The 13,403-nt window shown below is 38.7% G+C and overlaps 1 protein-coding gene across 3 annotated transcripts in view; it reads left to right on the top strand.

The window, feature by feature from the left end:
* Positions 1 to 13,403, top strand: part of LOC105887689 (zinc finger protein 33B-like) — a 39,771-nt gene that overhangs the window by 10,737 nt on the left and 15,631 nt on the right. For 2 of the 3 annotated variants that reach the window (XM_023517216.1, XM_023517215.1), the window contains 2 exons: positions 12,602 to 12,728; positions 12,998 to 13,093. In XM_023517216.1, the coding sequence (XP_023372984.1) occupies positions 12,695 to 12,728; positions 12,998 to 13,093 (130 nt within the window). In that variant the 5' untranslated portion in view covers positions 12,602 to 12,694. Of the gene's footprint in view, positions 1 to 2,443; positions 2,473 to 12,601; positions 12,729 to 12,997; positions 13,094 to 13,403 lie in introns of those variants that run through there. The other variant, XM_012809397.2, reaches the window with a different exon arrangement.

Below are 13,403 nucleotides of genomic sequence, written 5' to 3'. Positions count from 1 at the left end.
TCTTCTTTAATAGAAGTTCTTAATTTTATTTATTTTATTTTTTATTAAATCATAAACACATAGATCATGTATACATTAATGCATTTATGGGGTACAGTGTGCTGATTTCATATAGAATTAGGAACATTTATATCACACTGGTTAATATATACCTCATCTCATTTACTTAGTTATTGTGTTAAGACATTTATACTCTATACTAATAGATCTGACATGTACCCTTGCGTTATGCACCATAGGTGTGATCCCACCATTCACCCTCCCTCGATCTGACCTCTCCCCTCCCCTTCACCCCTCCTGTTTCCTTCCTCTTGGGCTGTAGTTGTGATCTATTCTTCATATGAAAGTATGAGTGATTGTAAATTGGTTTCATAATAGTACTGAGTACATTGGATTTTTTTTCTTCCATTTTTGAGATACTTTACTAAGTAGGATGTATTCCAGCTCCATCCATGTAAATGTAAAAGAGGTGAAGTCTCCATCTTTTTTTTTTTTTAATCCAAATTTTTATTTGTTGTATTTGGGTACTTGTCTTTTATATTACAGAGAAATTTTAGCATTTATTTTTTAACAGAGTTACACTTTTAACACATAAACATAAATAAAAGAATGAAAAACATTTCTATAGACATGGAATTAGCACTACTCATGTATAATGCACACCCTTGTTTTCCCTCAAAAATCTGAGGAAAAAGTATACATTATATATGACAAAATAAAGTAGTTTTCTAGGAAGGTTTTTTATCCTCTCTGCTGAGAATTTATTTATAACTGTATAATTGAATTTAAAACGTTAGAATCTTTTTATTCTTTGTGAATCATATTCCAACCAGTAATATATACTTAGGGTCAAGATATCATTTCTATTTATTTTTTTTATTTTTAATTTTTAGATATATAACCTTGCTTTGTTATCAAGGTTAGAGTACTATGGTGCAATCATGGCTCACTGTAACCTCAAACTCTTGGGCTCAAGCAATTCTCCCATCTCAGTCACCTGAATAGCTAGGGCTATAGGTACACATCACCATATCCAGTTAATTTTTTGAAAGTTTTTTTTGTAGAGGTGGGGGTCTCACCATGTTACCCTCAGATTCCTCAAGTGATCCTCTACCTTGGCCCCTCAGGTGCTCTATTTATTTTTTATTTTTTATTTTTTGAGACAGAGCCTCAAGCTATCCCCCTGGGTAGAGTGCTGTGGCTTCACAGCTCACAGCAATCTCCAACTCCTGGGCTCAAGCGAGTCTCCTGCCTCAGCCTCCCAAGTAGCTGGGACCACAGGCGCCCGCCACAACACCCAGCTATTTTTTGGTTGCAGCCGTCATTGTTGTTTGGCGGGTCCGGGCTGGATTCGAACCTGCCACCTTAGGTGTATGTGGCTGGCACCTTAGCCGCTTGAGCCATAGACGCCGAGCCAAGGTGCTATATTTTTTATTTTTTCTCTGTTTTTAAACTGATCTTCTTAAAAGCCATTAAAAAGAAACAAATTATGATTTGAGTATTTTTCCTTCTTTCTCAAGTCATTAGTCACTGAGTTAAATTCTTGCCTGTGAGATGCTGACAGTCTCCTGTGTTTCAAAGAGGGAGGGAGAGGACTTGACTGACAAGTAAACACATGATATTAAACCACCAAAGAGGTCAGTGTATTATGAATGCCAGATTATGAGCTTGGTAAATTCTGGATTCTATTCCTTTGCCTGTTAGATGGGATTATATAGATTCATGGCTTTGAGTCTTTGTCATGCCTTTTAACTTGTTTAGAGTGTCTTTTACAGTTTTTAAATTTTAATGCAAACCTTAACCTTTTCTTTTGTCTTTTTTAAGAGACCATAAAGATACTCTCGTTTTCACATTTATATCATCAAAACACCTATTTTTATGCACAGTATGAGATAAGGATCTAATTTAATTTTTTCTTCATCATAGATGGCCAAATATATTAGCATGTATTACAGAGGCTGTCTTCTCCCCACTGATTACTACCTCTATTACCAAGTTTCTATATATAACTGGGTGTGTTTCTGGGCTTTTATGTTCTAATTGGTAGAACTGTCTATCTGCATGACAGTTTCACAATTTTAATTTCTAAAGCTTCATTTTAAATCTTTGTGTCTGGTAGAGGAAGTATACCCTCGTTTTCCTTCAAGGTTACACTGATGCTCCTAAAACAAACTTAGTATCTGTGTGTCAAATTTCCACATTTCAGTTTTGTTGGAATCCCACTGAATTTACTGATTACTTTTGGAACAACTGTTACCTTTTTAATAACAACCTATTAGAAAATATAATTTATTAAAATTCACAAATGTATTTTATTTATGTAAATAAAAATCTCCATCTTTTTTTTGCAGGTTTTGGCTGGAGCCGGGTTTGAACCCACCACCTCTGGCATATGGGGCCTGCACCCTACTCCTTTGAGCCACAGGCGCCACCCAGTCTGCGTCTTTTTTTAAGGCGGCATAATATTCCATGGTATACATATACCACAATTTATTAATCCATTCATGTGTCGATGGGCACTTGAGCTTCTTCCATGACTTGGCTATTATGAATTGAGCTGCATTGAATAATCTGGTGCAAATATCTTTGTTATAAAGTGATTTTTGGTCTTTTGGATAAACACCTAGTAGCAGAATTGCAGGATCAAATGGCAGGTCTACTTTTAGACTCTGAGTATTCTCCGTACTTCTTTCCAAGGGCGTATTAGCTTGCACTCCTACCAGCAGTGCAGAAGTGTTCCCTTTTCTCCACAATCATGCCAATATCTCTAGCTTTGGGATTTTGTTATGTGAGGCACTCTTATGGGAGTTAGATGACATCTCAAAGTGGTTTTGATTTGCATTTCTCTGATGATTAAAGATGAGCATTTTTTCATGTGTCTGTAGGCCATGTGCCTATCATCTTCAGAGAAGATGTTCAAGTCCCTTGCCCATAGTGAAATGGGATTATTTGTTCTTTTCTTATTAATAAGTTTGAATTCTCTGTGGATTCTGGTTATCAAACCTTTGTCAGAAGCATAACCTGGAAATATCCTCTCCCATTCTCAGGGCTGTCTGCTTGCTTTACTTACTGTGTTCTTGGCTATGCAGAAGCTTTTTAGTTTGATCAGATCCCAGTAATGTATTCTTGATGTTGCTTTAATTGCCTGGGTCCTCCTGATAAAGTATTTTCCCAGGCCAATTTCTTCAAGTGCAAGTTTCTCCTGCACGCTTTCCAAGAATCTTTATAGTTTCATGTCTTAAGTTTAAGTCTTTTATCCAGTGAGAGTCAATTATTGTTAATGGTAAAAGATGTGGGTCCAGTTTCAGTATTCTGCAAGTTGCCAGCCAATTCTCTCAGCACCATTTGTTAAATAGGGAATTTTTCCCCCAATTTATATTTTTGATAGGCTTATCAAAGATCAAATGGTAAGTGTCGGGGTTCATCTCTTGGTTCTCAATTCTGTTCCATACATCTACCACTCTATTTTTGTGCCAATACCATGCTGTTTTGATCACTGTAGAGTTACAGTGTGGTTTGTAGTCTGGTAGTGTGATTCCTCCTGATTTGTTTTTATTTCTGAGCAATGTCTTGGCTATTTGAGGTTTTTTCTGGTTCCATGTAAAATGAAGTACTATTTTTTCCCGATCTTTAAAGTATGACAGTGATGCTTTGATAGGGATTGCTTTGAATTTGTAAATTGCTTTGGGTAATATGAACATTTTTAACAATGTCGATTCTTCCCAGCCATGAGCGTGGTATGTGTTTCCATTTGTTAACATCTTCAGCTATTTCTTTTCTTAGAGTTTCATAATTCTCTTTATAGAGATCTTACATGTCCTTTGTTAGGTAAATTCCCAAATATTTTATCTTCTTTGGCACAACTATAAAGGGAATAGAGTCCTTGACTGTTTTTTTGGCTTGACTATTATTCATATATTTAAAAGCTACTGATTTGTGAGTATTGATTTTGTATCCTGAGATGCTACTGTATTCCTTGATCACTTTAAGAGTTTTGTGGTTGAGTCCCTGGGGTTTTCCAGGTATAAAATTCTATCATCTGTGAAGAGTGAAAGTTTGAGCTCCTCTGATCCTATTTGTATGCCCTTGATCACCTTCTCTTGCCTGATTGTGATGGCTAAGACTTCCTTTACAATGTTAAAAAGCAGTGGAGACAATGGGCAACCTTGCCTGTTTCCTGATCTGAGTGGAAAGTTTCGATTTTACTCCATTCAATATGATATTGGCTGTGGGTTTGCTGTAGATGGCCTCTATTAGTTTAAGAAAAGTCCCTTCTGTACCTATTTTCTTAAGTGTTCTGATCATGAATGGATGCTGGATATTATCAAAAGCTTTTTCTGCCTCTATTGAGAGAATCATATGGTCTTTATTTTTTAGTTTGTTTATGTGATGTATTATATTTATTGATTTACATATATTGAACCAACCTTGAGGCCCTGGGATAAAACCCACTTGGTCATGGTGTATAATTCATTTGATGTGTTGCTGGATTCTGTTTGCTAGGATCTTATTGACTATTTTTGCATCTGTGTTCATTAAAGATATTGGCCTATGGTTTTCTTTTCTTGTTGAGTCTTTTCCTGGTTTGGGGATCAGGGTGATATTTGCTTCATAGAATGTGTTGGGAAGTATTCCTTCTTTTTCGATGTTTTGGAAAAGGTTAAGTAATACAGGTACTAGTTCCTCTTTAAAGGTTTGGTAGAATTCTGATGTGAAGCCATCTGGTCCTGGACTGTTCTTTCTTGGGCAATTTCGTATATTTGATTCTATTTCAGTACTTAATATAGGTCTGTTCAGCATTTCCAGTTCTTTCTGATTAAGTCTAGGAAGTTGGCATGCTTCCAAGTATTGGTCAATTTCTTTCATATTTCTGAGAATAAAGTTTTTTATAGTATTCATTAAGGATTTTTTGAATTTCTGAGGTGTCTGTTGTTATTTTGCCTTTGTCATTTCTGATTGGTGATACTATGGACTTTAATTTTTGATTAGGTTGGGGTTTATCAATTTTGTTGAATTTTTCAAAAACCACCTTTTTGATTCATTGATCTTTTGAATAATTCTTTTGTTTTTGACTTCATTTAATTCTGCTCTAATTTTAGTTATTTCTTTTCTTCTGCTGGGTTTGGGGTTGGAGTGTTCTTCCTTTTCCAGTTGCTTAAGATGTCCCATTAAGTTATTGACTTCCTCTCTTTCTGTTCTCTTGAGGAAGGTTTACAATGCTATAAATTTCCGTCTTAGGACTGCCTTTGCAGTATTCCACAGGTTCTGATAGTTTGTGTCTTTATTATTGTTTTATTCCAAAAATTTGGCAATTTCCTTCTTAATTTCATCTATGACCCAGTGATCATTCAGCGTAAGGTTATTTAGTTTCCATATCTTTGTATGAGTATACAGATACCTGTTATTGGTGAGTTCAACTTTTATTGCGTGATGATCCGAGACAATACAAGGAATAATTTCTATACTTTTAAATTTGCTGAGGTTAGAATTGTGACCTAAAATGTGAACAATTTTGGAGAATGTTCTTTGGGCTGATGAGAAGAATATGTATTCAGTTTTGTTAGGATGAAATGTTCTGTAGATGTCTATTAAATTCAATTGTTGTATGGTGAAGTTTAAGTCCAAAATTTATTTGCTTAGTTTCTTATCGGAGGATCTATCCAACACTGCCAAAGGGGTGTTAAAATCTCCAACTATTGAGCGGCGCCTGTGGCTCAAAGTAGTAGGGTGCTGGCCCCATATGCTGGAGGTGGCGGGTTCTAATCCAACTATTATGGGGTTGGAAGATACTAAATTGTTCATGTCTGTTAGGTTCTCCCTTATAAATTGAGGAGCATTCTGGTTGGTGCATAAATGTTAATAATTGACATCTCATCATGTTGAGTGTTTCCCTTAAGAAATATGAAGTGACCATTATTGTCTTTCCTTACTTTTATTGGTTTAAAGCCTAGTGTGTTTGCAAATGAAGTTGCCACACCTGCTTTTTTCTGATTTCCATTTGCCTGGATTACAGATGCCCATGCCTTCACCCTGAGTCTATATATCTATCCTTTAAGGTAAGATGAGATTCTTGTATGCAGCAGATATCTGGCCTGAGTTTTTGTATCCAGTCAGCCAACCTGTGCCTCTTAAGAGGACAATTTAAGCTGTTTACATTAATTGAGAGTATTGATAAGCCTGGTAGTATTTTTGGGTGTCAAGTTTTTTGAAAGTCCAGTGGACATTTTGAATCCTTTCACCACTGTGGAAATTGGGGTTTGGTCACGAATTTCAGAGTGAATTTACTTGGTGGTAGAGCATTGTGCTGGTCATTATGGAGGATGGGTCTGAGGATATCCTGAAGAGCTGGTTTGGTTATGGCAAATTTCTTTAACATGTGTATGTCACTAAAGTATTTAACTTCTCCATCATAAGTGAAGCTCAGTTTAGCTGGATACAGAATCCTAGGCTGAAAGTTGATTTGTTTTAGGAGATTGAAAGTTGATGACCATCCTCTTCTGGCTTGAAAAGTTTCAGCGGAAAGATCTGCCGTCATTCTAATATTCTTCCTCTTGTAGGTTATGATTTTTTTATGTCTGGCTGCTGGCAGGATTTTCTCCTTCATATTAACTTTGCAAAGTTAATTACAATGTGTCTAGAAGATTCTTTATTTGGGTTGAGTCACGCTGGGGTTCTGAAACTGTCTGCTATCTGAATTCCAGTATCTATTGCCATGCTTGGGAAGTTCTCCTCAATTATCTCTTGGAGTAGAGTATCTGTGCCTTTCAGACCATCCTCTTCTCCTTCAGGGATTCCTATGAGGCAAATGTTTGCTCTTTTGGAGTGGTCCCACAATTCTCTCAGGGAATGATCCGTTTTTACTCTCCACTTCTCTTCCTATTTGAGCGTTTGGGAGTATTCAAAAGCTTTGTCTTCAGTGTCAGAGATCCTTTCTTTTTCCTGCTCCATTCTATTACTGAGGGATTCTACTGTATTTCTCAGATCTTTGAGGGCTGCAAGTTCTTGCCTCAATGTGTCAAAATCTTTGGTGAATTTGTCTTTGAATTCATTGAATTCTTAAGACAACTTTTGAATTGCTCCTTGAATTTCTAATTCCATGTTTACCTCCATTCTGTTAATCTTATTTGCCATCCCAATTCTGAATTTGATTTCTGACATCTCAGCCATTTGTTTATGAATGGGATCTTCTGTTGTGTCTCCTCTGTCATTCCTTGGGGGAGTCGATCTACTCTGATTATTCATGTTGCCAGAATTTTTCCACTGATTCCACCCCATGATTATTTTTCACCATTTGGCTAGAGAAGCTGGCAAGGTGAGATTGAATTGAGGGCTCCTGGCTTTATAATTAACCAGCCCTTTACCAAAGAACTGGGACTGGTGATTGCAGCTTTTCCCTTAGTGTTTTACAAAGGTCCCATTCAGAACTACTGCCTGAAACCCTGGGCACCTGTTTGGTGTGGTGGGGCTGGATGGCGCTGGCCAGTATTCAGCTAGTCTCTGCCCAGTCCTGGTGAATTAGTGGCTTTGGGCTGAAATCTCAGCTGTGGAGATATATAAAGCAAGTAAGACACCCTGCCCTGCCCCCCACAGGCGACAACTGGAAGGGGAGAATCCCACACTTCCACAACAACACAACCAAGGTACAACCTTGGTGGGTTCCTGGGTGATTGGTCAAGGTCAAGAGTTCCAAACCATTTGTCCTGGTGGGCACAAACAGTGATTAGGTGGGAGAGTTCAAAACGTCTTCAGCATCTAGGTAGCAGGGGTCCACTGGCAGCTCAGTTTGACCTCAGTGGGAGGGACCATGGAGCTGCCACCACTGTCAGGGGCAGTGCTGCCACTGTTGGGGGTGGTGCCGCCAGTCTAGGGTACTGCTGTGTGCAGGTCACAGGAGCCGGTGGTGAGCTGGAGGGCATTGCCACCGGCGGCAAGGGTCACAGGAGCCAGCGGAGGTGGAGGGCAGAGTTGCCAGCCTTGGGGACTTCAGGGGTTGCAGGGGTTGGGTGGGAGTTGCCCGCCCTGGCTGTGTGTTTCAGGAGCCAGGCGGGGAGCCGAAGGGCGGTGTCTCAGGTGGGCCTCATGGGTGACAGGAACTGGGCCAGAGTCACTGGCCCACGGCCACAGGTCTCAGGGGCTGGATGGGAGTTGCTGGCCATGGGCCGCACGGGTCACAAGAACTGGGTTGGTTGTAGGAGCCTGGTGGGGAGCCAGTGGGCTGTGGTCCCCAGTGGTCAGTAGCATGAGACCTGAGCTATGCTCTTTTCAGCATAGGGCAAGTCTCTCTCCCCTTGTGAGGCAATTGTCCCACAGCTCATGAGGTGCTCCACTCTAGAAAAAATCTGCAAAATGCTCTACATTTTGCAGGTGGTAGTCTTCTAGACCGCCAGGAGATGGGGTAGGGGTGGATTGGGAGTTTAGGAAGGTAGGGAGCATATTAGATTAACTTTTGGCCTAGGCAAGAGACTACCTGGGCTTGCAGTGGTTATCTCTCCATGGAGGGAGTCCCAGCCCTCAGTTGTTCTCTTTCCCCTTTGGTGAAACAAAAGGTCCTCTGTTTTCTACTGGCCTCAAGCCCCTCACCTGGAGGCAGGGGAAGGATTCCCATCCTCTTTGGGATGGGTTTTGTACCTGAAATTTGTTTCCTTGGATTTACAACTTGTTGCAGCAGGGGTGATGTGAACCTATTGATCCTTTGTCTCTGCTCAGCTCCTGATCTTCTACTTTACTGGATTATTTCTGGCTATTATTTCTCCCTCTGGACAGGAGCCTCTGCTGAAGCTGGCTTCAGTCAGCCATCTTGCCTCCTCTCCCAAGTTCCTAATTTTAATATGGTCCTGTTTATTTCAGTCTTCTTCTTTATGGTTGGTGTTTTTGTGTTGTGCTTAAAACAAAACCTTTGCTTATAAAGATAGCTTCCTATTGAAGATCTAGAAGTTCTGTTGTTTTGCTACTCATTTTAACCTGTGATCAATCCATCTGGAATTGATTTTCACATACTATGTGAGATTAAAATCAATTTTTTTCACATTAATAGCTATTTAATCAGCACAGTTTATTGAGAACACAGTCCTTTTCTTCTTATAAATCAGATATACATGTTTGTGGATCTGTTTCTAGACTATAAATTTTGTCCAGTTGGTCTTTCAGTTTATTATTTTACCACTGCCACAAATGGCTTAAATTTACTCTGTGATACCCACTAGTGTATAGTTTTCTACTACTTTATAATAAGTTACCACAAATTTTGCAACTTGAAACAACAAAAAATTGTTATTTCATAGTTTCTATGGATCAGAAGTCTGGGAATAGGTTGGTTGGGTCCTGCTCAGGCATAAGGCTGTGACCAAGGTGTTGCTTAGGACATCTAATCTTAATGGAGATTCCAGAGTTCGTTCTGTACACATGGGAAAGAATTCATCTCCATGTAGCATTAGGATTCATGGTGCCTTGCTTCTTAGAGGCCAGTAGGAGATTTTCTCTGATTTCTCCTTCTTTTTTAAGGACTCACCTGATTAGGTTAGGTCCACCAAAGGCAGTCCTTTTCATTAACTCAAAGTGAAATGATTAAGGGATCTTAATTATAAATGTAAAATGCATTTGCCATATAATGTAACATAATCCCTAGAGTTACAGGTCTCTCCTACACTCAAGGAAAGGAGGTTTTATGTGCCAAATAGTAGTTCACTGAGGGACATCATGGAATTCTGCCAACCATAATCAGTATATGTTCACATATTTTGTTCTCTTTAAGACTGCCTGGGCCATTCTTGGTCCTTTAAATTTCTATATATAAGCTTGAGAACCAATTGTTGATGTCTTCAAAAATATCTGCTAAGATTTTGATTGAGATTGCTTTGAATTTATAGGCCAGTTTAGGGAGAATTGTGATCTTTGTAATATTGAGTTGTTCAATGTAAGAATGTAGTTTATTCCTTCTTTTTACAAAGGTATTCTTTAGTTTTTCCTTAATAATACTTTATAATTTTCTGTGTATTAGTCTTAGACATGTTTTATTAGATTTATTCTGAAGTATCTCATGCTTTTCACGGTCCTTTAAGTGGTACTTTAACACCCTTAGTTGCTGGCATATAGAAATCTTCTTGGTTTTTATATTGACCTTATAGTCAAAACTTGCTAACCTTACTTCTTGTAATAATTGATCTACAGATTCCTTTTCTTTTATTTCATACAGAATTATGACATGCAGATATTCACAGCTTTATTCTCTTCTAATTCTAATTTCTGTGTGCTCTTCTTCTTTATCACAGCTCATTTTTATGCTCTGTTTGACTTACTCTCTTCCCTGTTTTCCACTTCTCAGCATATGCCATGAGCATTTACCAACTGTTTGTGTTGATAAGCTGGGATTTTTCTTTCTTTCTTTTTTTTTTTTTTTTTGAGACAGAGTCTCACTATGGTACCAAATCTCACTGTAGGGTACTGTGACATCACAGCTTACAGCAACTTCTTGGGCTTACATGATTCTCTTGCCTCAGCCTCCCAAGTAGCTGGGACTACAGGCACCCGCCACAATGCCCAGCTATTTTTTGGTTGCAGTTGTCATTGTTTAGCACGCCTGGGTTGTGCTGGAGCCAGCTAGCCTCAGTGCATGTGGCTGGTGCCCTACTCACTGAACTACAGGCGCTCAGCCAGATACTTCTTTTCCTTTCTTTTGGTTCATGCCTACTTGTTGGCTCTCCACAGTAGTCATCTATGACCTGTATGAGATGGTCTATTGTATTATGGAAGAATATATTCAGATGCCTACTTACATTTATTTTAATCTTAAAAAAAGGAAATTTATTATGTAGATTGACAATATAAATTTATAATTTCTAAATAAAATGTTTTCCCAGAATGGAAGAGTGACCAAATATTTTAGATACCCCTAATTCTACAGAACTTAATTTAAGGTTGCTGTGAGCTATGATGATGCCACAGTACTGTATGAGGACAATAGTGTGAGACTCTGTCTCAAAAATAAATAAATAAAAATAGAAAGAATTCAAATCTTTACCTCCTCAATGAAACCCACCAAATATTTAGGATACCCCTAATTCTCCAGGACTTGAGAATTATAATTACTCAATAATTTTTTCCCACACTACCTCTATAACTTTCTCTTTCTGTCTCTTTTTTTTTTTCCAGACTAGGTCTCTGTCACCTGGACTAGATGCAGTGGTGTCATCATAATTCACTGTAACCTCAAACTCCTGGCTCAAACAATTCTTTTGCCTCAGGCTCCTGGGTAGCTAGACTATAGGGATGCACTATGATGCCCAGCTCATCTTTCTTTTCTATCTTTCCTTTCTTCCTTTCTCCTTTCCCTTCCCTTTTCTTCCCTCCCCTCTCTTTCCTACCTTTTCTTCCTTTCTTCCCTCACCTCCCCTCGCCTCCCATCCCTTCCCTTTCCTTCCTCTTTCCTTTCTTTCATTCCTTTCCCCTCTCCTCCCCTTTCCTTCCTTCCTTTCTTTCTTTCCTTCCTTCCCTTCTTTTTTACTTTTCTCTTCTCCCTCCCTCTCTCTCTTCCTCCCTTACTTCCTTCCCCCTCTTTCCTTTCTTTTCTTCCCTTCATTCCCTCCCTCCCTTCCTTCTTTCTTTCCTTCGTTCCTTCCTTTCTTTCTCATAGAGACAGGGTCTTCTTGCTCAGGCTGGTCTTAAACTCCTGGCCTCAGGCAATTCTCTTGTCTTGGCCTCCTAAAGTGCTAGTAGGCTCTATAACTCTGTATCTTATCAGAGCCCCAAATGACACTCTCACATGTGCTAATTGTCATTTGTTTAACTATATATGTTAGATATATCCATTCTTATGCTATTGCCCAGGTTCATGAATGACACTATAGTATTACTTAAGAATTCAAATCTTAGCGGGTCCTAGTGGCTCACACCTATAATCCTAGCACTCTGGAAGGCTGAGATGGGTGGATCGCTTCAGCTCAGAAGTTCAAGACCAGCCTGAGCACGAGCAATACACCATCTTTTCTAAAAATAAAATATTGCCAGGCATGGTGGTGTGCACCTGTAATCTCAGCTATTCAGGAGGCCAAGGCAAGAGGATTATTTGAGCCCAAGAATTTAAGGTTGCTGTGAACTATGATGATGCCACAGTCCTGTACGAGGGCAATAGTGTGAGACTGTCTAAAAAAAAAAAAAAATTCAAATCTTTACCTACTCAATGAAACCCACCTAAATAGTAGGAATAGAAATTGTCTCTTCGTTTGTAACTTTGCATATCTTTTTAATATAGTAACTATAACATTTTTTCATAGTTATGTGTTTATATGTTTTCATTTGTTTATTGGATTCTATCTGCCTTGAAAATAGTAACATTTTTTTGTCTTCAAATTCCCCCAAAGTAGCAGAGTTCTTTGTGGTATATAGGCACATGATAAGTCACTAATGGTTTATCGCAGAGTTGGGGAATTTCTGTTACAATTTCTCCTGTTCCAGCCAGGAACTGTGCAAAAGTAGACAACCCATAACACGTTTCCTGATTAACTCTGAATTTTGAACATTGTAATGATTCTTACATACATTTGCCATTCTTATGCACCTTCTAATATTGATAACTCAAAATTTGAATGCAAATGGGCTGTTTCAGGGACCCTTATCATTTGAGGATGTGATTGTGGGCTTCACACAGGAGGAGTGGCAGCACCTAGACCCTGCTCAGAGGACCCTGTACAAGGATGTCATGCTGGAGAACTACAGCCACCTTGTCTCAGTGGGTAGGTAGCGACTTCTTCCCACGTAGATTCCCAGTATGCATATCTCTATTTAGTTGCTAAAACCTGTGGAAGTTTTGTTGTGTTTAATGATAGTTAAGATCGATACTCAGAGTGTCAAACAGAAGAACTGTTGGGGCACTATAAAGGATGTTTTCTTTCTTTTTCAATGAAAGGTTGAAATTAGTTCCTGAAGCTTCATTTTCTGCCTTCTTCAGAGACTTTGAATTCCATTAGCGTCACCCAATTTCCATGTCATATCCTATTCACAGGGTGTTGTATCCCTAAACCAGAAGTGATCTTCAAGTTAGAACAAGGAGAACAGCCATGGATATTACAGGAAGAGCCCACAAACCAGAGCTACCCAGGTGGGCTGATATGAATTCTTTTTGTGCTTAAGTGTTTGCTCATGTGTTCATTTCTTCATTGTAAACATACTGAGCACCTGCTGTGTGTTGCTCAAGTTTTACGTGTTGGAAATAGAGTGATAGACTAAATACTGTCACTGACCTCATGGAGTTTATGTTTGGATAGGGATAGATAGATAAGAAACAAAAAAACGACAATATCATACACACATGTACATGTAAGATGCCAAGTGGTCATATAAAATAGCAAGGAAGTTTTGTTTCTTTTTGTTGTCTTTTTGTTTATTTGGTTTTTTTTTTTTTTTTTTTT

The sequence above is a fragment of the Otolemur garnettii genome, unplaced genomic scaffold (genome assembly GCF_000181295.1).
Source record: "Otolemur garnettii isolate 467f Iridium unplaced genomic scaffold, OtoGar3 scaffold00105, whole genome shotgun sequence".
Classification (NCBI taxonomy): Eukaryota; Metazoa; Chordata; class Mammalia; order Primates; family Galagidae; genus Otolemur; species Otolemur garnettii.
Note: the sequence above shows the minus strand (reverse complement) of the source record. Positions and strands in the feature narration are given on the sequence as shown.